Consider the following 25,151-nt stretch of genomic DNA (forward strand, 5'->3'; position numbering starts at 1 on the left):
AACGCGATAACTTTTGCGCAAACCAATAAAAATACGCTTTTTGCGATTTTCTTTACCAAACATAGGTAGGATAAAACAAATTGGCCGAAAATGTTAAAAAAATTTTGATTTTTACATTTTTTGGGGGGGAATTTCATATAAAAAAATGTGAAAAATATTGTTATTTTTGCAAAATTTACGCTCTTTTTTTGTTTATAGCGCAAAAAGTAAAAATCGCACAGGTGATCAAATACCACCAAAAGAAAGCTCTGTTTGAGGGAAAAAAAGGACGTCAAACTCGTTTAGGTACAGCGTTGCACGACCGCGCAATTGTCCGTTAAAGTCACGCAGTGCCGAATCGCAAAATACCCCCTGGTCGTTTAGCAGGAAAATCCTCCGGGGCTTAAGTGGTTAAGTGCTGGTTCACACTTGTGCGGCTGCGGAGATCGCATGTAATTTGGAGCGCACTGCTCCTTCATTACATGCGATCTCATGTGCGGTGCAAATTTCAGCCATACACTTTGTATGGCTGAATTCACACTGCATCCGCACCAAAGACGCACAGGAGGCATTTTTTGAGCCGCATCAAAATCGGATCGCACAGTGGTTCACACTTGTGCGATCCGATTCTGTGCGTACTTGCAGATCACACTGCGATATGCAATCAAACTGGGGGTGTCGTTAACTTTTAATTGACACCCCCTGCGTATCGCATATGGCAGTGTGAACTGCCAGATGTGCGGATGCGATGCGGCAACTCGCTGCATATTCGCAGCGTTCCCGCATCGCACAAGTGTGAACCGAGCCTAAGTAGTGGATTATGTTTGGAGAATAAAGATATTGTTTATTGTCACTTTATTGTAGTAAATCCAATAAAGTAAGCCTATCATGAGCAAAACATAAAGGCTGCTTAAGGATTAAAATGCACTTGATGGCACCGCATGTCACAGCATGGCAGCACAATGTAGCATCCTACTGTGCAGTAAAAACTCAAATAAAGAGTTTGGAAAAAAAAAAGCTAGAAGCAGTGCGATGAACCACTCCCTGCTGAACTGACACTAGCTTGTGTGGGAAAACATTCTGTTTTACCATGTGCGCTAACCTAATCTAAAAGGTTTTATATGCTAAGTTGAAGGCATTGTCACGAAAAAAAAAAAACATGGCAATATCCCCTATAATATCAGAATATAAGGAAGAGTATTTCCCATATACCACAAAAAAGGGTATATGGAAAAACTCCAGTCTAAAGGTTTCCTTTTTTCTCTACATTTTAAACAGCACAATCAAGATGCAACACATAAAAACTGCTAATTACATATACAACACACATATACATATATACACACACACACACACACACACACACACACACACACACACACACACACACACATACATACAGCTGCAAGAAAAAGTATGTGAACCCTTTGGAATGATATGGATTTCTGCACAAATTGGTCATAAAATGTGATCTGATCATCATCATCTAAGTCACAACAATAGACAATCACAGTCTGCTTAACCACTTAAGCCCCGGAGGATTTGGCTGCTCAAAGACCAGGGCCTATTTTGCGATTCGCTACTGTGTGACTTTAACGGACAATTGCGCGGTCGTGCGATGCTGTACCCAAATGAAATGGACGTCTTTTTTTTCCCCCACAAACAGAGCTTTCTTTTGCTGGTATTTGATCACTTGTGCAATTTTTACTTTTTGCGCTATAAATAAAAAAAAAAAGAGCGACAATTTTGAAAAAATAATATTTTTTCACATTTTTTTTAAATGAAATTCCCAAACAAAATAAATTTAAAAATCAAAATTTTTTAACATTTTAGGCCAATTGTTTTCTGCTACATATTTTTGGTGAAAAAAATTGCAATAAGCGTATTTTGATTGGTTTGCGCAAAAGTTATTGCGTTTACTAACTATGGGAAAGAATTATGTCATTTTTATTGTTTTTTTTTTTTACTAGTAATGGCGGCGATCTGCGATTTTTTTTGCGGGACTGCGACATTGCGGCGGACAGATCGGACCCTTGACTGACATTTTTGACACTTTTGGGGGTACCAGTGACATTACTACAGTAATCAGTGCTATAAATATGCACTGTTACTGTAAAAATTACACTGGCAGGGAAGGGGTTAACTTTATTGGTGATCAGTGGGTTAAATGTATCCCTAGAGGCGTGATTGTAACTGTGAGGGGGGGTGTGGCTTGTGATGTAACCACAGAGACATATGATCCTACATAGCAGGATCGTGTAGTCTCTGCAGTTACACCAGGGAGAATGACAGGCGGCTGTGTTTACAACCAGCGGGAGATTGCGGGTGGCCGAAGGACATCGGAGCCGCCGGTCACTCGCGCAGGGATGTCAGGGAACAAACGGGGGCGAGAGCCCGCCTCTGGTGGCGCGCACTCTCCCCCTAGAGGCTCCTGGGCGTAGCCCTACGTCGGTTTGCCCAGGAGCGCAAGACTGCCATAGTAAATAGTCGTGCGGCGGTCGGCAAGTGGTTAAATGAATAAAACACACAAAGAATGAAATGTTGCCATGTTTTTATTGAACACACCATGTAAACATTCACAGTGCAGGTGGAAAAAGTATGTGAACCCTTGGATTTAATAACTGGTTGAACCTCTGGCAGTAATAACTTCAACCAAACGTTTCCTGTAGTTGCAGATCAGACGTGCACAACGGTCAGGAGTAATTCTTGACCATTCCTCTTTACTAGAGATGCACCGAAATGAAAATTCTGGGCCGAAACCGAAAATGCAGGATGCCCTTGGCCGAAAACCGAAACCGAAAATTACTTTTTCCCCCAAATAATTTTAAAATAGATAGAAGAGGGGCATACACCAAAAACAGGCAGCGACGTACACCTTTCGCTTCCACCCTGTCGCAGTATATGTACTGTGATGGGTTGGCAAGTGGTTAATTTAATTACCAATGGTATTAGTATTATGCAGCATGAGGGGGTTAATGTATTGCCACTGCTGGTCACTGATGCATTAGTGACCGACCAGTGGCAGTTAATTAACCCCTTTGTGCTGCATTAGTGCAACCAGTATCAGTGTTAATTAACACTGGTTGCACTGATACTGGTTGCACTAATGCAGCACAAAGGGGTTAATTAACTGCCACTGGTCGGCCACTAATGCATCAGTGACCAGCAGTGGCAATACATTAACCCCCTCATGCTGCATAATACTAATACCATTGGTAAGCTCGCCTCAGCTCACCCCCGCCTCAGCGTCCCTCCTCATGCCAAGGATGCAAAATCTCCTACTCACTCAGCTCCTCCGGTCACTGTCCTTCCTTTCACTGTCCTTCCTTTCAAATGTCCCGCCTCTGGCCGGCGGCCCGCCTCCCTGAGATGTCACTACTACTATGATCTGTGCAATTGTGCATGAATGAAGTGACACACCGGACGGGAGGGCGGGCGAGCACCGCTAATAGCTGTAACTATGTGAGCGCTTCACTTCACTTACCTGTCAGCGAGACGATGTGTATGAATGAACTGACACACCGGGTGGGAGAGCAGCCGCTAATAGCTATAACTATGTGAGCGCTTCACTTCCCTGTCAGAGGAGATACCCACATGACAGGGAAGTGAAGCGCTCACATAGTTATAGCTATTAGCGGCCGCTCGCCCGCCCTCCCGCCCGATGTGTCAGTTCATTCATGCACATCGTCCCGCTGACAGGGAAGTGAAGCGCTCACATAGTTACAGCTATTAGCAGCCGCTCTCCGCCCTCCCGCCCTGTCAGTTCATTCATGCACAGATCGCAGTAGTAGGGACATCATTGAGAGGCGGGCGGGCGGGCGGCCAGAGGCGGGACTTTTCAAACCTGCGCTGCGCCCTCCTCCTTCCTCACGGCGGCCATTAATTTCGGCATTTTTAACCCATTTTCGGCCGAAATGGGATAGGCCCATTTTCGGTGGCCGAAATTTCGGTGCATCCCTACTCTTTACAGAACTGTTTCAGTTCAGCAATATTCTTGGGATGTCTGGTGTGAATCGCTTTCTTGAGGTCATGCCACAGCATCTCAATCGGGTTGAGGTCAGGACTCTGACTGGGCCACTTCAGAAGGCGTATTTTCTTCTGTTTAAGCCATTCTGTTGTTGATTTACTTCTATGCTTTGGGTCATTGTCCTGTTGCAACACCCATCTTCTGTTGAGCTTCAGCTGGTAGACAGATGGCCTTAAGTTCTGCAAAATGTCTTTTGATAAACTTGGGAATTCATTTTTCCTTCGATGATAGCAATCCGTCCAGGCCCTAATGCAGCAAAGCAGCCCCAAACCATGATGCCCCCACCACCATACTTCACAGTTGGGATGAGGTTTTGATGTTGGTGTGCTGTGCCTCTTTTTCGCCACACATAGTGTTGTGTGTTTCTTCCAAACAACTCAACTTTGGTTTCGTCTGTCCACAGAATATTTTGCCAGTACTGCTGTGGAACATCCAGGTGCTCTTGCGCAAACTGTAAACGTGCAGCAATGTTTTGTTTGGACAGCAGTGGCTTCCTCTGTGGTATCCTCCCATGAAATCCATTCTTTAGTGTTTTACGTATTGTAGATTCACTAACAGGGATGTTAGCATTTGCCAGTGACTTTTGTAAGTCTTTAGCTGACACTCTAGGATTCTTCTTCTCCTCAATGAGCAGTCTGCGCTGTGCTCTTGCAGTCATCTTTACAGGACGGCCACTCCTAGGGAGAGTAGCAGCAGTGCTGAACTTTCTCCATTTATAGACAATTTGTCTTACTGTGAAATGATGAACAGCAAGGCTTTTGGAGATACTTTATAACCCTTTCCAGCTTTATGCAAGTCAACAATTCTTAATCGTAGGTCTTCTGAGAGCTCTTTTGTTCGAGGCATCATTCACATCAGGCAATGCTTCTTGTGAAAAGCAAACCCAGAACTGGTGTGTTGTTTTTTTATAGGGCAGGGCAGCTGTAACCAAACCTCCGATCTCATCTCATTAATTGGACTCCAGTTGGCTGACATCTCACTCCAATTAGCTCTTGGAGATGTCATTAGTCTAGGGGTTCACATACTTTTTCCACCTGCACTGTGAATGTTTACATGGTGTGTTCAATAAAAACATGGCAACATTTCATTCTTTGTGTGTTATTAATTTAAGCAGACTGTGATTGTCTATTGTTGTGACTTAGATAATGATCAGATCACATTTTATGACCAATTTGTGCAGAAATCCATATCATTCCAAAGGGTTCACATACTTTTTCTTGTATATATCTTCAATCCCAGAAGACGCTTTTTATGGGGGAACCTGTCGGGTGGAGTCCGGTCTGTGACGTCATCATGTTGAAGCTGCTGGGATGACACCGCGGCGGGGCTTTAACATTAAGCTGTTGCGTTACATGCTTTTATCTTTTCATTTCATGTAAGTGCATTGCCTATCTTATAAATACGTGTTATCAGACAGGCTGCGCTATGAGATGCTCTTCTTTATTTTTATTATCATGCGTGTCGGAGTCAATCTGGAAGGTGAATGGAGGCTTAATAGATGCTTGAAACTGAGTTGTCGGGTCACCCACAGGCACCAATAATTTGGACAGCATTGTTTTACCTTTGAGCGTCGGCTCTCTGGATAAACACATGCACTTATGATCTCTAGAATTTGAAATCATCTGGGTCTGGTAAGAGACTGCATTACCTCACGGGCATTTTTGGAGCACCTTTGTTATTGTTTAAGCAAAGCACAAGAGCACCTTTCTAGGCACTTTTTTATATGGACATTACTTGTTATGATGATTTATGCATTTTTGCACCTAGGATTCACATTGACGAGTAGCATATTTTTACAGAAGTGAATCATGTTGTAGATGTGATATTTTATTCAGTCATGCATTGCACTGTGTGATTTTGTAATATTTAAGGAGCTAGTGAATTTTTTCAAAAAAAATCTAATTTACATATACAACATACAGCTACCAGAAGCATACGAGTACAAAATGAATGCATTACAGAATACTACTACAAAAATAAACTACAGAACAGGCGTATTTTACTACTCACATGCCCTGCAAGGGAGTGTTCCGACCAGAGAGGCGAACAGCTTCTAATGAAAGAGATCTTTGGTACCTCAGTTCTTTGTAGCTTTTCAATACCTGTAGAAAAAAAAATACAAAAAACGAATAATCTGCCATTGTAGCCTCTGTAGAAAGAAACGGTATAGGACCCCTATGTTGCCATCACTGTAGTATCATAAATGTTGGGTGCCTCTAGCCATTGACCAACTTCTAGAAAGGCCTGTAGTGTACACAAACCTGCAGCTGTACAGCAAGGTCTTCATAGACAGCCCCTCACTATTCCTTAAAGCCATCCCCACCCAAGCTGTTTTAGATCATAGACATTAGTGATCAACCGATATCGTTTTTTTTATGCCGATACCAATATTTTGGTCATCGGATATCGGAATCGGCCGATATTTTCGGACATGTAAAAAAATATTTTTTTTTCTAAAGGTACTGTTGTGGAGGGATTTGGGGGTCTAAAACCCCAAACCCCTCCTCGGCACTGAAAAGCATTCAAAACGCCAAGTTTGGCTGTTTTGAATGCTGTCAGTTTTTTTAATTCGGTGCCGAGTACCTGGAAGTGATGTCATGACATAACTTCTGGGTTTTTTTACATGGAGACCGGCGCATGTGCACTTGCAACAGGGACACCGGCTTCTCAGTCGCATCGGTTGTCATTACAAGTCAGCCGACCTTCGGCTATGGTCGCCAGCACCGGGGTGATGCATCTAGCTGCAGGCATCACCCCAGGACATGCACTTTCCCCTAATATCGGTAACCTCAGGGGCCGATTCCGTAAAATCAGGGGAAGTGCATATCGGCCCCCGATATATCGGTGTTGCCGATAATCGGTTGATCTCGAATAGACATCACTAGAACTATGACACTTTTTGTACAACATCAGAACCAATGCAATCCTTGTGCAGTCAACTGTACAGATTGGAGTCTCATCTATGTCTACATACTCCCCTGATTTGCCAGGAACCATTAAAAATGTATATATCTCCTGTTGTACTCTGTATAGTTTTACTGTCAATAGTAAAACTTGCATTTCTGCAAAGTACACTAGTGGAGGTTAGTGTTCTGCTTTCTGAAAATGATCTACTGCAAGCATTCGCAGAGAAGTTGCACAGCCAAAGCATGCTGGAGGGATGCATTCCTTAGTGGCAGGGTGGATTTGATTTAAATCAAGTTGATTTAAATCACAATTTCAATCACTAGTAAAAAGACTTGATTTAAATCATAATTTTTAAAGAGCAACTGTCCTCTCTGTCCCTCTGTTGACTCACTGACACAACAAGGTGAGGGACGTGGCAGCAGCAGGCGAGTGGATGCCCGGCTAACGGGCGCTGCCATAATGGATCTGAAATGACAGGTGCTCTTTAAGTGTAGGGACTCATTCTTGCTGGTAGTTAGTGTGAAATTGTGTGAATGCATCAATGCACTGCATGTTATTTCAGCTTGCAGAGCTTGGATTCATTGAATGAGTTTATTAAAAATTTAAATATTGCAGAATTGCAGCCTCATGCTACATACCTAAGCTCCATTTCATGCTGAATAAACTTTAATAAACTTGAAGAAACTAAATTATTAATGTATCCTAAACAGAAAACTATCTTTAGATATATCTAGCATTTTAGTAAAATACATTTGAAAAAAATCAAAAAAATCAGATTTAAATGAAAAAAAAGTCATTGATTTTTTTTTTACCCTGCTTAGTGGCATTATTATCTGATGTCACCCGGGCACTGAGCCTCATATGCTTTGGGCTGTGTAGAGCCATTGCATACACACAGACATTTCCTTTATGTCCAACAAGTTCAGTTCACACCAACATGCTGCATTAACGTGCACATAAAAAAAGAAAGGGAGGACAGGTTGCATTTTTTGTGCAGAACAGCATGACACACGACACCACATAGGCATGTACTGTGGTGCATAGAGATGAATGAAATGTCTTTCTGTGACATTTTCAAAAAAACAGACTGACAGTACGGAGCTGCATTCCTCCTTTGCTATAAGCTTATGGTCACTTCAGTAACCAAAAACCTGTAGCAGAATTGTTCAGCAGACACTGCTGAAAAAAACTGATAGCACAGATCAGTGGCTGATAACTCACTGATCAGAGCTATTTACCTGAAATGTCACTAAACTGCGTTTACTATGTGTCAGTTTGTAAATTAAACATAGTACACAATGTGTACTATGTTTCATTTTATGAATAAATAGGAGTCTATACAGACTCCTATCCATTCATATACAGTGCAGCTCAGGCTGCAGAGAAAAGGACTGACGAAAAAAAGGGACGGACACAAAAAATAAAATAAAATAAAATGTAAAAAATATTAAAAATAGAAAAAGGACTTGTACAAAAAAAAAAAAAAAAATCTAGTAACATGCATCTAAATCTCCCTTGCCTCTAAAGCCCGATCCACCGGCTACCGATAGGCAGGTAGGAAGCGATGCGACGCCTCCTGACCGCCTGTTTTAACCAACGAATGCACTGCAACCACATGCACTGCACGAGGTCGAGGGGCATTTGTTAAGCTTCCAGATTGACATAGATGCGTAGTGTTCAGTGGACGGCATTGTTACGAGTTGACTCAACTTGGCGCAAAGCATCCTGACATCAGCACCCTGTCCACTGCCTATTGAAACCAAAGGAGGGGCATTTGGCAGGCAGCAAAAACGCAGCTCAACTGCTCATTTTTGCCGCCTGCCAAACGTCCCCCCTTAAGCTGCAATAGGCAGTGAACAGGGTGCTGATGCCACAATGCTTCGCACCAACGACAAAGTTGACCTAACTTGTAGTGATGCCGTCTGCTGAACACTAACCATTCGTGTCAACGGGGAAATGCCACAAATGCCCCGCAATCACGAGCAATGCATGCAGTTGCGGTGCATTTGTTGGTAAAATGGGGTTAAAATGGGAGGTGAGTAGGCAAGGCATTGCTTCCTCACCGCTTGTCAATAGACACTGGAGCACCATCTGAACGTGGATTGGGCTTCAGAGGCAATCAGTAGCACCTTCTTTTTATTCTACAGGTCATGTGCTTTCAGAAAATATATGGTTTGGGGGGGTATTTTACAAACTCTGAAAGCTATAAAGGGAATAATGAAAGCTTCCAGATTTTTAGAGAAATGTTTTCGTACGTTAAATTTTCACCATTTTGGAAAAAGGCACAAATTTAAAATTGACAAATATTTGGTATTTATTAACTCATTACAGGTTAAGCCTTTATATTTAGTAGCAATTTAGTAGCAATTTATCAGGAATTGTGTAAAATGTGCTGTGTTTGTATATGCCAATAACGATTTTAGTGTATTTTTATCAAAAATATATTTTTTTGATAAACATTTGCACAAATATCACAGGGCCTTAAAAATCAGTAGCACCTTCTTTTTATTCTGCAGGTCATGGGCTCTCAGAAAAGAAAGAATTTGGGGGGTCTTTTATAAACTCTGAAGCTGTAAGTGAAAAATGAAAACCTCCAGATTTTCAAAGAAATTTTTGTGTAAGTTTTATTTTTACCATTCTGAAAAAACGTGCAGTTAAAAATGAACAAATGCTTGTTATTTATTAACTCAATACAGGTTAAGCTTTTTAATTTACAGCAGGGCCTTAAAAATCAGTAGCACCTTCTTTTTATTTTACTTACTTTGGTTTCAGAAAATAAATGGTTTAGGGGGTCTTTTACAGACTCAGAAAGCTGTAAGGAAAAAATAAAAAAGCAATGGAAAAACTGCAAAAATGGTCCAGCCAGCTGGGTTTAAAAGTGGCCTGGCAGGGAAAAGGTTAAAGTGGTTATAATCCTCAAACATGAAACATGAACAAAGCATATTCCTCTATAGCAGGGTTTTTCAACCATGGTGCAGCAAAGAGGAGAGAGCACAGCCCACACTTGTGCTAGAAGGAGTGATTGGGGGGAGGGGAGGGGTGTGTGAGTGGGGTTTGTTCTAGAAGTGGGGACTTGGGAGCAAGGAGGTTTGTGCTAGGAGGGGGGATTTGGGGTGGAGGAATGTGAGAGGAGAAGGAATTAGGGGGGGGGGGGATTTTTGTTAGAATGGGGAATTTGGGGGGGTCTTGCGCTAGGAGAAGGAATTGGATGCGTTTTATAGTAATATATATATACATATATATATATATTTTTTTTTTTTTTTTTTCTTTAATTTTCTGTCTCTTTTCCTTTAGATCACAAAAAAGAAAAAACCCAGTGGTGATCGAATACTATCAAAAAAATAAAAGAAATTGTAAGCTAATTTCTGCCCAGTAATAAAACACATTCAGGGCCTGTTCATACATACTGCATTGACCTGCATTTTAATGCCCTGGAAGAACGCAGGTCATTGCATGGGCATATAGAAAACGATTGCGTTTTGTTCACACCACAACGATGCTGTCATGTGCAGTGCATTGTATTGACGTGGTTGTAAACCCTTGCATATCCACTTTAGCTCCGGAAGATTGTACACCCTTTAAGACCAGACCATTTTTTTTTTTCTTTTCAGCACTGCGCTACTTTAACTCATGGTTGCTCAGTCATTCAATGCTGTACCCAAACAAAATCTATATCATTTTTTTCACACAAATAGAACAAAGACCCAATCTCACTGTGGTTCCTAATTCTACTTCCCTCAATAGGCAATACATTGGTCCCTGAAGAAAAGAACGAAGTCCTGAAAAAAAAAAAAAAAAATTCTACACATGGATTAAAATACCTGCCTTAACCGCTTGCCGACCGCCGCAAGTAGATTTACAGCGGCGGTCAGCCCCTGCCAGGCAGAGTGACGTTAATTAACGTCACTAGCCTGGGAGGGTCTGGGGAGCGAGCGCGCGCCGCCGGAGGCGCGCTCCCGCTCCCGCGCGGTCACGGACCCCCCGCGCGTGTGATCGGCGGACCAGATGTCCGGCGATCGTCGGGGGAGAGGGAGAAAGTCAGGCGGCTTGTGTAAACAAGCCACCTGTCATTCTCCTCGGTGTAAAGACACTGATCACATGGATCTACTATGTAGATCCGTTGATCAGTGTCCTTACAGATGAAACCACAGCCAATCACAGTAGAAAGCACGCCCCTAGGGACACACACAGCCCCTCCCTCCCAAATAAAGTTAACCCCTTCACTACCAGTGTATTTTTGCAGTAACAGTGCATATATATAGCACTGATTACTGTAGAAATGTCACTGGTAAAAGTGTCAAAAATGTCAGTCAAGGGTCCGATCTGTCCGCCCCAATGTCGCAGTACCGCAAAAAAAAAAAAAAAAAAAAATCGCAGATCGCCGCCATTACGGGTTAAAAAAAAAACAACAAAAATGACAAAAATCTTTCCCTTTGTTAGTAAACGCGATAACTTTTGCGCAAACCAATCAAAATACGCTTTTTGCGATTTTTTTTTACCAAACATATGTAGCATAAAACAAATTGGCCGAAAATTTAAAAAAATTTTGATTTTTACATTTTTTTTGGGGGAATTTCATATAAAAAAAATGTGAAAAATATTGTTATTTTTGCAAAATTGACGCTCTTTTTTTGTTTATAGCGCGTGATCCAAAAAAAAAAAAAAAAAAAAATCGCACAGGTGATCAAATACCACCAAAAGAAAGCTCTGTTTGTGGGAAAAAAAGGACGTCAAATTCGTTAAGGTACAGCGTCGCACGACCGCGCAATTGTCCGTTAAAGTCACGCAGTGCAGAATCGCAAAATACCCCCTGGTCTTTTAGCAGGAAAATCCTCCGGGGCTTAAGTGGTTAAAGTGGTTGTAAACCGCTGGATTTTTTTTTTTTTTTAAGCATGAAATAATCCAAATCACAACCCACATTAGACAAACATGCCATTGAGCTCTAAAAAATAAGACTGTAATATATTTTTCACCCACACCTGGCAATTCCAATTGCTCACTATTTACCTTGGCATGGACTTGGCTAAGTGAGGCCAGTTCCTTGCTCAGCTGTGTCTTCTGCTCCTCCAAACTAAGAACTGAAGAAAAAAACAAGCAGAAGCATTTTATATCTTTGACAGGGAGCGTACTACCAAATATTATCACACAACTGGTTACACATTGTCCTTATCTAAAGGAAAAGGAAAAATGATAAGCTCAATGCATGACCTATACAGAATATACAAAAACAGAAAAGCCTTGCATAATGCAGAACTGTAGGCAAACAGAAGACATATAGTAGATACAGTATATGGGAATGGTTTTACTTTCCAAAGGATTTGTATTCTTGCCCATCCAGTCCTGAGAATTACACAGCTCCACCACACAGCACAGCCCCATCTAGCAAGGCACTTGATTTGTCTCTGATGCAGTTCAGTAACACATACAGGTGTTGTACTCCTCCCAGCCTATAACTGGACAGTGCAAAAACAAACAGATGACTGGTCCTTGTCACTCTGCTCTCTCCTCCTAACAGCATACTACTTTCTATGCGGCACACCTGATTGGCTCCTTGTGTGCTTTTCCCATCCCCAGTCTGAATACTGTTGTACAGAGACTGAAATCAGGTCAAATTTCTTTTTAATATCTTATAAAAAAAAAAAAAAAAATTATGATATATTTCTGAAAACAAAGCTGCACTTATTTGTGTATTTTGCACCTGCCTGTGATCTTTGCCTGTTCAAGTGAAGGTGATTATCAGTGGGTACAGAGGGTGAAGGGGCAGTTTATCAAGACAAAACCGCTGAATTTATCATTTAAAAATGTAAACGTAAAGTCTCGTCTTTTTTTTTTCTTTAATAACAAACATGTTATACTTACCTTACTCTGTGAAGTGGTTTTGCACAGGGCAGCCCAGATCCTCCTTTTCTTAGGTCCCTTGTTGCTGCTCCTAGCCCCTCCCTACTATTGGGTGCCCCCACAGCAAGCAGCTTGCTATGGGGGCACCCGAGCCCAGCTACAGCTCCATGTCTCTATTCAGAAACGGAGCTGCCCTTCGGCCCCACCCCCTCTCTCTCCTGATTTCGATTGACAGCACCTAGAATTAGTGGCCTGGCACCTGGACTAGACTGTGGCAGGTTTCTTCCATTCCGTCCTAAAAGACCCCAGATCTCACATTTGTCCTTAAAGCGGAGTTCCGGCCTCAAATACCTTTTTTAACTAAAAATACCCCTATAATACTAATCCATTGCCCTTTACAGAACCGCTATTCTCATACTTACAAGGTGTACAGTATTGGATTTTAGTCAAAATTTTACTTTTAAAAATGCTGTCTGGGCGCGGGCATCTTGGATGTGGGCATCTGAAGCCGCAGTGCAATCTGCTGTGTCCTTCTTCCTGATTCCAGGGAGTGTTCTGGGAGTTCTTCCTGATTCCAGCCTCCTGGGAGTGATGACAAACAGCTCCCAGGATGCAATGCAAAGGCGGAAGTGATGTCGGTGGCCGCAGCCACAGAGGGGGGGGGAGAAGGAGGAAGTACAATCAAAAATACCCTGAAAATAAGGTAAAACATTTTTTTTGATCTTTTGCTTTTTGCCCATGGTTTCATTGGACCAGGACCGGAAGGGATGCCAGGACGTCGCTCTGGTCTTCTTAGGCCATAGAGATGAGCGGAGGCCTCTTTCCTTTGCTTTTATGTGTTCCCAGCCACCGCCAGCACCGGATGGGTTCCCGGAGCTACCAATTGCCCAGGTAAGCCCAGGAACCACCGGAAAGCAGTGCGGGGGGGGGGGGGGGCGACTCCTCCCACTGCTTTTAAAAAGCAAACCAGTGGCAAATGCGCCGCTCCAATCACTTTTATCAGAACTGCCGCCTGAGGGGAAAAACAATTATACGGGGTTATGGCATTGAGCTGCAGTCATAACCCCCGTATTTAACGTTAAAGCGGAGTTTCGGCCACAAAATCGACATAACTGATTTTGTGGCCATCCGCTTGCTTTTCCTCCCCTGAAACAGAAATGGATAGTTAGGATTTTTTTTTTTTTTTGTTTTGCATTCCTTGCTAAACAACTTCTGGGCATGCCCAGAAGCTGTGGAGGAATGCGGCGCCGCACTGGAAGTGACGAGAGGGGCCGGTGAAGGCGCATCCTGGGAGAAGAAGACACGGAAGAGGACGCAGAAGAGGATCGCGCTGGCTTCAGCTGCCCACAACAGAGATTAAATTTTAAGAGTGAATATTTCTTCTTGCAGGTAAGTGCGAACCAGGACAGATCCGAGGCTAGCCATTGTGGAATGTACTAGCCCTGACTGTCCCGGGGGTATGTTTATTGAAATTTTTTTTTTTTTGTGGCCGGAACTCCGCTTTAAAGTCATGACATATTTTCCCAGTTATACGGTCGGCAAGTGGTGCCTTACCTTCAGTCTTGCACAGATGTACCGGCTCCTCTCCTAGAATGAAATTGCTAACTCTGATGTTGCTGCACACTGTGAGACTCTCTCCATGTGCATAAGAAGCTAGAACAAGTCAATATAGCCTGCCTCCTTTCCTGGATACCTGTGCTTTCAGCTCTTTCAGTCATGGAGGCTCAGCATCACATCGGCATGCAAATACAGCCTGCCTAGCAATGCCAACTCAACCAGATTAACATCCCATCAAGGTCTTCAAGAGCTAGCCCACTGTTTGCATTATGGCTGAGGGCTCCTATGAGGATTAAGTGCAGCATTATTTACAGCACCATACTGGCCTTTCCCACTAGCTTTGATCTGGCTCCTGCATTTCATAGAGAAGCACAGAGACTCAGTGATGACATTATTGGGTCTAAATAAGGCATATGATGAAAACAGAAAAGTTTTATTTAAACAAGGAAGGCTAAACATAACCAACTGAAACTTCATTTTTAAAGATGAGCTTGGAGAAGCTATAATACACCACATATTAAAGGGACAGTGTTGAATGATTCTGAAGAGTATAGCTTTTGTGATGTTCATATACGATTGTGATGTAAAGGCACTGATGTATGTTTTTCACCAAGCAGATTATTTGTGTATTGGTTTATTGAGCATATATTATGTTTTCAACACTAGTGAGCGCTGTATTTAATTTTGTTTGGTTGATTTATATGTATTAGAATAGGACATAAAGTGCTGGCACAGCTCACATGTATTGAGTTCATATATCTTGGCTTTTTAGCGAAGGGGGGTAGTTTTATATAAAAAGTGGGAGCAGGTGCAGAAAAAAAAAAAATTATCGTTATTTTCCCCTAGGAGGACTTTATTTTTGAGTGAAAGTCTGCTTTAACTAGGGAGTGTCAATCAGTGTTGCAGTTTGTCTTGGCAAATCAGAATTATAGTGATATTAAATTTTGCTTTTTTTTCGCTAAAAGAGGAGCTAATAGTAGAACTTGCACACTCTTGCTGTTTTTATAATTTTTCTCCTCTGAGCTTCCTCCCCATATTGCCCCCCCCCCCAAGCCGCTGCCCAACAATAGTTATATGGGTTCTCCTGTTCCTGCCATGACCTATGGAGTCCCACCAAAGTCCTCCACTATGTGCCCATTTAGCCTTACAAACTTACCTACAGATATTCCCAACAGGAACACGGTGTTCTGGCAAAAACTCCAACTTGCCTGAGATCTCCAACAACGTTATTTACGGTGACTGTACACCAGGAATAATTGGAGATTTTGACCACTTGGTCTTTTCACACAACACTGACAGCCTTTATAGTCCGGTAGATGCTATGATTAGTGCAGATTGTTAGTCGGTCTGCTAGTAACCAAAAACATGGCTGCCTCCAAGACGGCGACAACTAGCAGGGGGGCTAACAACCTGCACTAATTTAAGTATCTGCTGGACTATAAAGGCTGTCGGTGTTGTGTGAAAACACCAAGTGGTCAAAATCTCCAATTATTCCTGGTTTACAGTCACCGGAAATAACGTAGTTGGAGATCTCGGCAAGCTGGAGTTTTCGGCAGAACACCGTGTTCCTGTTGGGAATATCTGTAGGTAAGTTTGTAAGGCTAAATGGGCACATAGTGGAGGACTTTGGTGGGACTCCATAGGTCATGGCAGGAACAGGAGAACCCATATAACTATTGTTGGGCAGCGGCAGAACAACAGAACACAGAGCCAAAGCCACGCTGACTGGGGAGCCACTGCCAAAAACCACAGAGGAGGAGGGAAGGCATGGCTTAGGCTCTGTGTCCCTCTTGCGCTGGCTGGGTGTGCGGCATCTGCACTTAAGACAGGAGTGTGCACATGGTGGAGCTCCCTGTAGGCACTATTAGCAGCTCATTTAGCATAAAAAAATGAATTGAGGTTTAAGATTACTTTAAAGACAATTAAAGAGCTCATGAAGATAGCTGACGGTGTGTTTGTGTGTACACCTTTAATTATTGAATAATAATCTTATGACCAGCTTGGCAAATTTTAGGAATTAACATTTTAAAAGCAGGAATTCCAGGAATTCAGCTACTTTGTAAAAACTGCAGGCATACCATGAGTTAATTCTAACAAGGTGCCGGCCACCTGGTAGACTTACCTCTATTATTCACATCTAAGAGGTTTATTGTGCTCCAGGAAGATACTTTCAGAGTTGCGATGCTGCTCACTGGGGTCTCAGTTTCTTCAAGAGCAGAGTCACTGAAACTGCTATGCCCACCCTCCCCTCCTTCTGCCCATTCACAGAAGCCATTGTATTATGTAAACTCACTCACAAAATACAAAGGCTTCTGTAAATGGGCAGCAGAAAGGAGGGGCGAGCATAGCTGCTGTGTTGCTTCTCTCCTCTCACAGCCAGAGCATGTCCTCTGGGAGTGTAATAAACCTGTCACATATAAATAATAGAGAGGTGGCATGCAGCTAACTGGACTTAACTCCTAGCGTGCTGATGCCTTTTATTTAAATCAAACATAATTCAAAATATTTAAAACACATAGATGGGGCAAGCATTGTGTCTGAAACCATCTGCTTTAAAAGGACATAAAACAATTCAACCAAGGTCTATACATAAATTATGGACCAAAGAACTGTATGTTCTAAAAAGGGCTTTCGATGTTGAAAGAGCTCATTATCACTCTTATTGTAGCCCTGAATGGCTCAGACGTGTCACTGTATTGTCAAACTGGGGGCAGGATTAAACTATATATGGCCACCCCATGGGAACTAAACATGCAATGCTCTTCATACAGGAAGTATTGTTACTTACTCTGGTCAGCACAGCTGCGTGCCTTTGTCTCCATGTTTTTAGTTTGGGCTTCCAAGTTTAGCATATTGGCTTTGAAAAGTTTCCTTTCCTGCTCAATACCATCTTCCATTTCCATACATCTCTAAAAAAAAAAAAAAAAAAAAACACAACATAGAAATGAGCAAAAGTCAAACATATACAGAGAGATAATGCATGCACCATATAAACTGATTATACTGAAAGTAGAACTATAGGCAAAACCCTTTTTTTCCCATTCTGGATAGAGCAAGGGAGAGTTATAACCCGTCAGATTTTTTTTTTATCATGGTTTTATAATACACTCCATTATAAAACAGCATTTGTTAAATCTGCACCTATATTTAAGTGGGAATCTGATTTACACAGATCTTTCGAAACAACTCAATGGCAACAGGCGATTCGCTATACCCACTCTATTTCACAAATAGAGTGCACAAATGCACAAAATCACTGGAAACTCTCCTACAAAGTTCTTACCAGATGGTATCTAACTCCCTACAGACTTAAAAGCAGAGTTTCGGCCTCGGGGGTGAAATTACGATAAAAATACCCCCGGGACAGTCAGGGCTAGTACATTCCACAATGGATAGCCTCTGAACTGTCCCGGGTCACACTTACCTTTTAGAAGAAATCCTCTTATGCGTCCTCTTCGGTGACGTCGGAGTCCCAAAATGCCCGGCACCGGCCCCGCTCGTCACTTCCGGTGCAGGCGCGGCATCCCTGCACAGCTTCTGGGCATGCCCAGAAGCTGTTCCGCAGGAAATGCCCAGAAGCTGTTCAGCAGGGAATGCCGCGCCTGCACCGGAACTGATGAGCGGGGTCGGTGCAGGCGCATTGACTTCTGGGAGCGATGACGTTCAGCTCCCAGGAGTCATTGCAAGCCGGAAGTGACGGCGCGGGCCGCGGCCGCAGAGGGAGGAAGTGGAAGGAAGGTGAGTATATTTTCTTCTATATCCATTTCTATCCGGGAGCATCCATTTCTTTTTCAGGTGACACTCAGCAAGCGGATGGCCCAAAATAGATTATTTCGATTTTGAGGCCGGAACTCCGCTTTAATTAATTTTTTTCCTCCCAGTCACCACTCTGCTGGAGAGAATGTGGTCAAGTGGGTAACCTTCTCCATATACTTTGGTCATGCAAAAGTCTCACGAGTTTCTGGCACCAAATATTCAAACTTGTCTCATCGGTTACAGGTATTCTCACCCCTCCAGACCCAGCACTGGCCCTCTTAAATCTCACCATAGACAACTCCCTGCCCCCCAATATGGGACTGTAGTGGCCCATATCTTCTTAGCCGCTAGAGTCCTTATCACTAGAAGGTGGAAGTCGACCGATGCCCCCACTTTCTCGGAAGTTGTTCACTTTGTTAATCTCACATACGAACATGAAAGACTCATAGCTAACAGATTAGGCAAATCCGTATCATTTTTGCATAGCCTGGAAGTCATGGTTGCCAAAGATTGTTAACTGAAAATGTATTCCTTTATATTGGATGTACTGTATGTACTACCACCTCTCTTTTGCTCTTGTGTGCTCTTTTACAATAGCGTGTACCCCTGTTGTGTAGCCACCTCCTGTTTTTGTTGTTTTTGTTTCGTGCAAACTCAAACATTGAATTTGAAAAAAAAAAAAAAAAGAAGATTTTTTTTTTTTTTTCCGCCATCGGTGTGTTATTGCAGAGATTTTCCTTCACTTCCTGTCCCATAGCCAAACAGGAAGTGAGAGGAAATCCCTGCAAATTAATGGAATACCTTGGGGACTCTCAAGTCACCAGAACTAGTGTCTCCATTGAAAGATTTCCCCTCTATTACTTTTCTGAGCACAACCCAAAATTTGTGATCTTTCTTTTACTTTCAATGATAATGGTAAACAGGACAAATAGAGAGGATGAATCTCCCTAACGGGGACACAGACAGCAATAAAAACTGACAGGTGTTCTAATCTACCTCCACTCTATCCAAACCTAAAAAAAGAAAAAAAAAAAAAAAACACGTTGCCTTTAGTTATACATTAAGACTGCAAACTTCGAAGTCTGAAACTCTTGGATCATCAGATTGCTTGTGTTTTTTGCACATCCGAATAACAAATTACAAATACAGCCATTGTGCCTCTAGCAGCTGATCCAGCAGCTTAATTCAATTCTTGGAGACCAATGCTTATGTCACAAGTAGTGATAAGAGACATTACGAAAAAGGATAAAGTCTACATGATACCAACCTAAGAACAAGTGAAGAAAGGCGCACCCATTTCATGTGCCTAGTACCCAGTGTGTTTATATAGGACCATTATAAAGGGAATGTCATCAAATGAACCTGTTACCTCTGCTGTACTCCTAAAGGGGTCAATTCACTAATGATTATTGCATGCAATATTTGTAATTTTTTAGGGGGGAAAAAATCAATCAATTTGAAGTAAAAGGTAAATATTGCAGAATAAAAAATGAGATAAAATAAAAGGCTGCCTCCATCATTAGCACCATATTTTACTGTACTTAGGTTGTAACATGTTGCAAATGACCCCCCCCCCCCCATCCATTGACAGTGTGAGGGGGATCCTTTCCCCCCGCACCTACCATCACTTTTGAAACTGACGGGTCAGTGCAGGCCTCCAATTGCACAGCCGCGTCATTAATTGACAAGGATATGTGAATAAATGAACTACAAGTCCCATGTTCCACCATGACAAAGGGACCTGGTCTCAATACAACACAAGTGCGGTGATCACAGCATTTGTAGTCCATTCACATTTCCTCCAGCTCTGGAGGAAGAGTCTGCAGGAGCCTAGCATTGCACCTGTCCTCCACTGATCACAACTGGAATTCTTTGCAGGTTCCTGTGAAGATAAATAATAATTGCAAAAATACGTGCATTTATTTATTTTTACATGGACTAAGAATTTAAAGACAATTCAAAAGAAAAACACGTTTATTTGTCTCATGTTACAGGCGGTTGATATTTTAGGAAAGTACAAAGTAACAATTAGGGGAATTCTGCACTGGCCTGTAAGAAAATAAAAACAATGTATCAGTGTGGAAATATTTGTCTTTGGCTCAGGAATGTAAATAAATTGTAACATTGCACTAGAGGGGGAGCATTCTGTGATAGAACTTAGGCCTAAGGCCTTGTTACACTTGTTGTGCTCTCTGAAGAGCAATCCACAATTGGATTGGTCTTCAGAGAGCAACTGACAGACCCGTTTTTAAACCTCTAAATGTCAGGCTACTGTGCCCCTATTCATTTGAATGAGCCATGTTCGGCGGGCTGTAGTGCCCTCTGAAAGCGACAGACTGCCATGTGACTGTATACATCTCCCATTACATCTTATAGAAGGGGATCACATGACTGTATACATCTCCCATTACATCTTATAGAAGGGGATCACATGACGGTATACATCTCCCATTACATCTTATAGAAGGGGATCACATGACTGTATACATCTCCCATTACATCTTATAGAAGGGGATCACATGACTGTATACATCTCCCATTACATCTTATAGAAGGGGATCACATGACTGTATACATCTCCCATTACATCTTATAGAAGGGGATCACATGACTGTATACATCTCCCATTACATCTTATAGAAGGGGATCACATGACTGTATACATCTCCCATTACATCTTATAGAAGGGGATCACATGACTGTATACATCTCCCATTACATCTTATAGAAGGGGATCACATGACTGTATACATCTCCCATTACATCTTATAGAAGGGGATCACATGACTGTGTACATCTCCCATTACATCTTATAGAAGGGGGTCACATGACTGTATACATCTCCCATTACATCTTATAGAAGGGGGGTCACATGACTGTATACATCTCCCATTACATCTTATAGAAGGGGATCACATGACTGTATACATCTCCCATTACATCTTATAGAAGGGGATCACATGACTGTATACATCTCCCATTACATCTTATAGAAGGGGGGTCACATGACTGTATACATCTCCCATTACACCTTATAGAAGGGGATCACATGACTGTATACATCTCCCATTACATCTTATAGAAGGGGGTCACATGACTGTATACATCTCCCATTACATCTTATAGAAGGGGATCACATGACTGTATACATCTCCCATTACATCTTATAGAAGGGGGTCACATGACTGTATACATCTCCCATTATACCCAGTAGAAGGGGGTCACATGACCGTATACATCTCCCATTATACCCTATAGAGGGGGGGGGGGGGTGATATGACTAGATACATCTCCCATTATACCCTATAGAAGGGGGTCACATGACTATACATTTCCTATTATACTCTATAGAAGGGGGTCATATGACTGTATACATCTCCCATTATACCCTATAGAAGGTGGTCACTTGACTGTATACATTTCCCATTATACCCTATAGAAGGGGGTGATATAACTGTATAATTTCCTATTATACCCTATAGAAGGGGGTGATATGACTGTATAAATTTCCTATTATACCCTATAGAAGGGGGTGATATGACTGTATAAATTTCCTATTATACCCTATAGAAGGGGGTCACATGACTATAAATTTCCTATTATACTCTATAGAAGGGGGTCATATGACTGTATACATCTCCCATTATACCCTATAGAAGGTGGTCACTTGACTGTATACATTTCCCATTATACCCTATAGAAGGGGGTGATATAACTGTATAAATTTCCTATTATACCCTATAGAAGGGGGTGATATGACTGTATAAATTTCCTATTATACCCTATAGAAGGGGGTGATATGACTGTATAAATTTCCTATTATACCCTATAGAAGGGGGTCACATCACTATACATTTCCTATTATACTCTATAGAAGGGGGTCATATGACTGTATACATCTCTCATTATACCCTATAGAAGGTGGTCACTTGACTGTATACATTTCCTATTATACCCTATAGAAGGGGGTGATATGACTGTATAAATTTCCTATTATACCCTATAGAAGGGGGTGATATGACTGTATAAATTTAATATTATACCCTATAGAAGGGGGGTCACATGACAGTATACATCTCCCATTATACCCTATAGAAGGTGGTCACATGACAGTATACATTCCCATTATACCCTATAGAAGGGGGTGATATGACTGTATACATTTTCCATTCATTTCTAGAAAAGAGACACAGCTTTACTGGTAAACTGCTTTTTGTTCTATTGCTACTAAAATTAATGCGAACTAATAAAAAAATAACTGAAAAGCTTTGCAGACACCCGGGGATAATAGAACCAAGGTACAAATAATAAGGCCGGGTCCCTTTAAAGAACTAAAAAATGTCCTATGTAAGCACCACACCTGTCATGTATTTATTTATTCATTCATCCTATTACTCAACAGATGACAACCAGTAAAACTTCTATTCAGGAGGACCGGCCAGATAATCTTCATGGCGCACTCATGACAAAAAAAAAAAACAATCTCCGGTAGGATAAACTCTTACCAAGCAGATGTATGCACTGGCTACCTTTCATTTCTTGTTTAGAAGGTTTTCAGCATATAAAATAACAATCCGATCGTACAACCTCCTTTACCTACAGAGTGGAAATGCCTGCCTGATTGGATACAACTTGTATGGATAGGTTAGGTAGGTCCTCATAATACAAATGTTTGGTAAATCTATAGTTGGTTGTATAAAGATTGTATGGTGACCCTAATCATATGAAGGTTTTTATGAGCCTCGTTGCTTTTCATACACACAAGTCTGATACTTCAGGTGATAACTTCTAAAACAAAGCCCTTGGGCTTGCAAGTCGGTCAGACAATGAAGTACAAGTGTAATAAGGAGCTTAGTGAATGTCCTAGCTCATGACTGTATCTTCCCCAGTAACAAGATTATAGAACGCAGTACATTGACACTCACACAGCCTGTACGGACTGAGGATATTACACCAGGGCCTTCAATTTGCTCTGAATCTAGAAACCAGCTCAAAAAGTTAGGAGTCTTTTTTTTTTTTTTTCTCAACAAATCTTACGGGTGGAACGTGTAACATGTTCCCGAAGGTGAACATATCCTTTAACCCTTCCACAGCCAGATCCCTTTTTTGCACACATTTAAAAATCATTTTAGGCCTGAAGATTACATAAAACCCCCAAACATTATATATTTTCTGAAAGCAGATACCCATTTTTTTATGTCACACGATATTACCGCAAAGTCTCAGTTAAAAAAAAAAAAACACATTAAAAATTTAATTTTAGTAAGCACAAAAATGCAATAAATTACCCAGTTTTTTGGTAAAATATAAAAGCTGAGGTTGCACTGAGTAAATAGATACCCAAAATGTCGAACATTAACCACTTCAATACAGGGCACTTTCACCCCCTTCCTGCCCAGGCCAATTTTCAGCTTTCAGCACTGTCACACTTTGAATGAAAAGTGCACGATCATGCTACACTGTACCTATATAACAATTTTATCATTTTTTTCACACAAATAGAGCATTCTTTTGGTGGTAATTTAATCACCGCTGGGTTTATTATTTCTTACAAAAAAAAAAAAAAAAAAAAAAAAAAAGAAGATTAGACAGAAAATTTTGAAAAAAAAAAAAAAGTTTTTCTTATTTTCTGTGAGTACATTTTGAAAATAAATAATTTTTCTCCTTCGCTGATGTGCGCTGATGAGGTGGCACTGATAGGCTGCACTGATGAGGAGGTACCAATATGCCGCACTGATGGGCACTGATAGGTGGCACTGCAGCACTGATGGGCAGCACAGATGAACAGGCATTGATGGGCACTGACTGGCAGCACTATGGGCACTGATGGTGGACACCTATTGGCACTGCTTTTCACATTTCTGTAATCAGGGCACTGATGATCAGTGCCCTGATTACCTGTCCTAGTCTCCCCTGTGAGGAAGACCCGCTGATCATCTCTCCTCGCCACATACTCTGACAGTGTGAGGTGAGGAGAGCCGATAAACGGCACTTCCTCATTTACATGTGACCGGCTGTGATTGGACACAGCCAATCACATGGGTATAGAGCCATGCCATTGGCTCTTTACCAAGATTGGGGTCGCGTTATGTCCTAGCAACACGGCATGGCCATGATCGCCGCACTGCACGCCCCCGCGGGTGCGCGAGAGAGGCAAGTCTGGTGCGCCATCATATGACGGTGTCCCAGAACAATAGCTGCACCGATCCGCCGTCATTTGACGGTGGGCGGGCAGTATGTAGTTAAACATGTTCGTACCCTATATTTTCCATGTGCGGTGCTTTAAAAAAGCCAACCATTAAAGGAGTCATCAATTTAATGGTTGAACAACAAGAAGGGGAGGAGAGCGAATGTGTGTCTGCTCTCCCCACTCTACCCAGAGGAAACTGCTATGCGGATCCCAGGCCCACAGGTAGGCAAGCGGAGCCCAGGGATTTGTCAAGCCCTGTATTTCACAACCTACACAAAGATTCAATAATTGTAAGAAGGACTATCACGGTAAAGTCAGAGGCACTGGGAACTTGTATAAAGGGAGTTCCTAGATAGACAAAAGAGACCTTATGGAAACCCAAAAACATCAATTGTTTTATATATTGTCAGACTGACTTCTATGGGGCCAGTGCAAGAGAAGTAGAAAGAACAAAGTATTTATTTTTGTTATAAAATACATATAGGTCTATCATTGTAAATGATCATTTTAAGGTAATTAGAGAAAAACAAGATCTTCAAAAATCCCAGTTAGACTGGAAATATTACCTTGATGTACACATTAGGGATGTATGTATTTTGTACATGCATGTTGTGATTTGTGACAGGTTTCTGATTAAAAATTTCTTAAAATACCATTTTAGATCAGTAAAAATGCTGCTCCCACTTTCCAGTGCTTTGAGTCAGCAGAGCTGAGTAACAGCCACACCCTCATCACAGGTGTCCTCACTAGACTGGTATTACAGAGAAGGAGGAGAGGTGTTAGACCAGGATCTCAAACTGACAGCCCCCAGGCTGTTGCGGAACTACAAGTCCCATCATGTCTCTGCCTCTGGGAGTCTTGCTTACAACTGTCAGCCTTGCAATGCCTCATGGGAAT

At 41.9% G+C, this 25,151-nt stretch overlaps 1 protein-coding gene across 2 annotated transcripts in view; it reads right to left on the reverse strand.

Moving 5' to 3' along the window:
* Window positions 1–25,151, reverse strand: part of LOC309568522 (C-Jun-amino-terminal kinase-interacting protein 4-like) — a 203,620-nt gene that overhangs the window by 155,643 nt on the left and 22,826 nt on the right. For both annotated transcript variants that reach the window (XM_082274207.1, XM_082274206.1), the window contains exons 3-5: window positions 17,097–17,217; window positions 11,921–11,991; window positions 6,017–6,108 (exon numbers count right to left, since the gene is read on the reverse strand). In XM_082274207.1, the coding sequence (XP_082130333.1) occupies window positions 6,017–6,108; window positions 11,921–11,991; window positions 17,097–17,217 (284 nt within the window). The remainder of the gene's footprint in view (window positions 1–6,016; window positions 6,109–11,920; window positions 11,992–17,096; window positions 17,218–25,151) is intronic.

Source organism: Pelophylax lessonae, assembly GCF_965119305.1.
Source record: "Pelophylax lessonae genome assembly, chromosome: 12".
Classification (NCBI taxonomy): domain Eukaryota; kingdom Metazoa; phylum Chordata; class Amphibia; order Anura; family Ranidae; genus Pelophylax; species Pelophylax lessonae.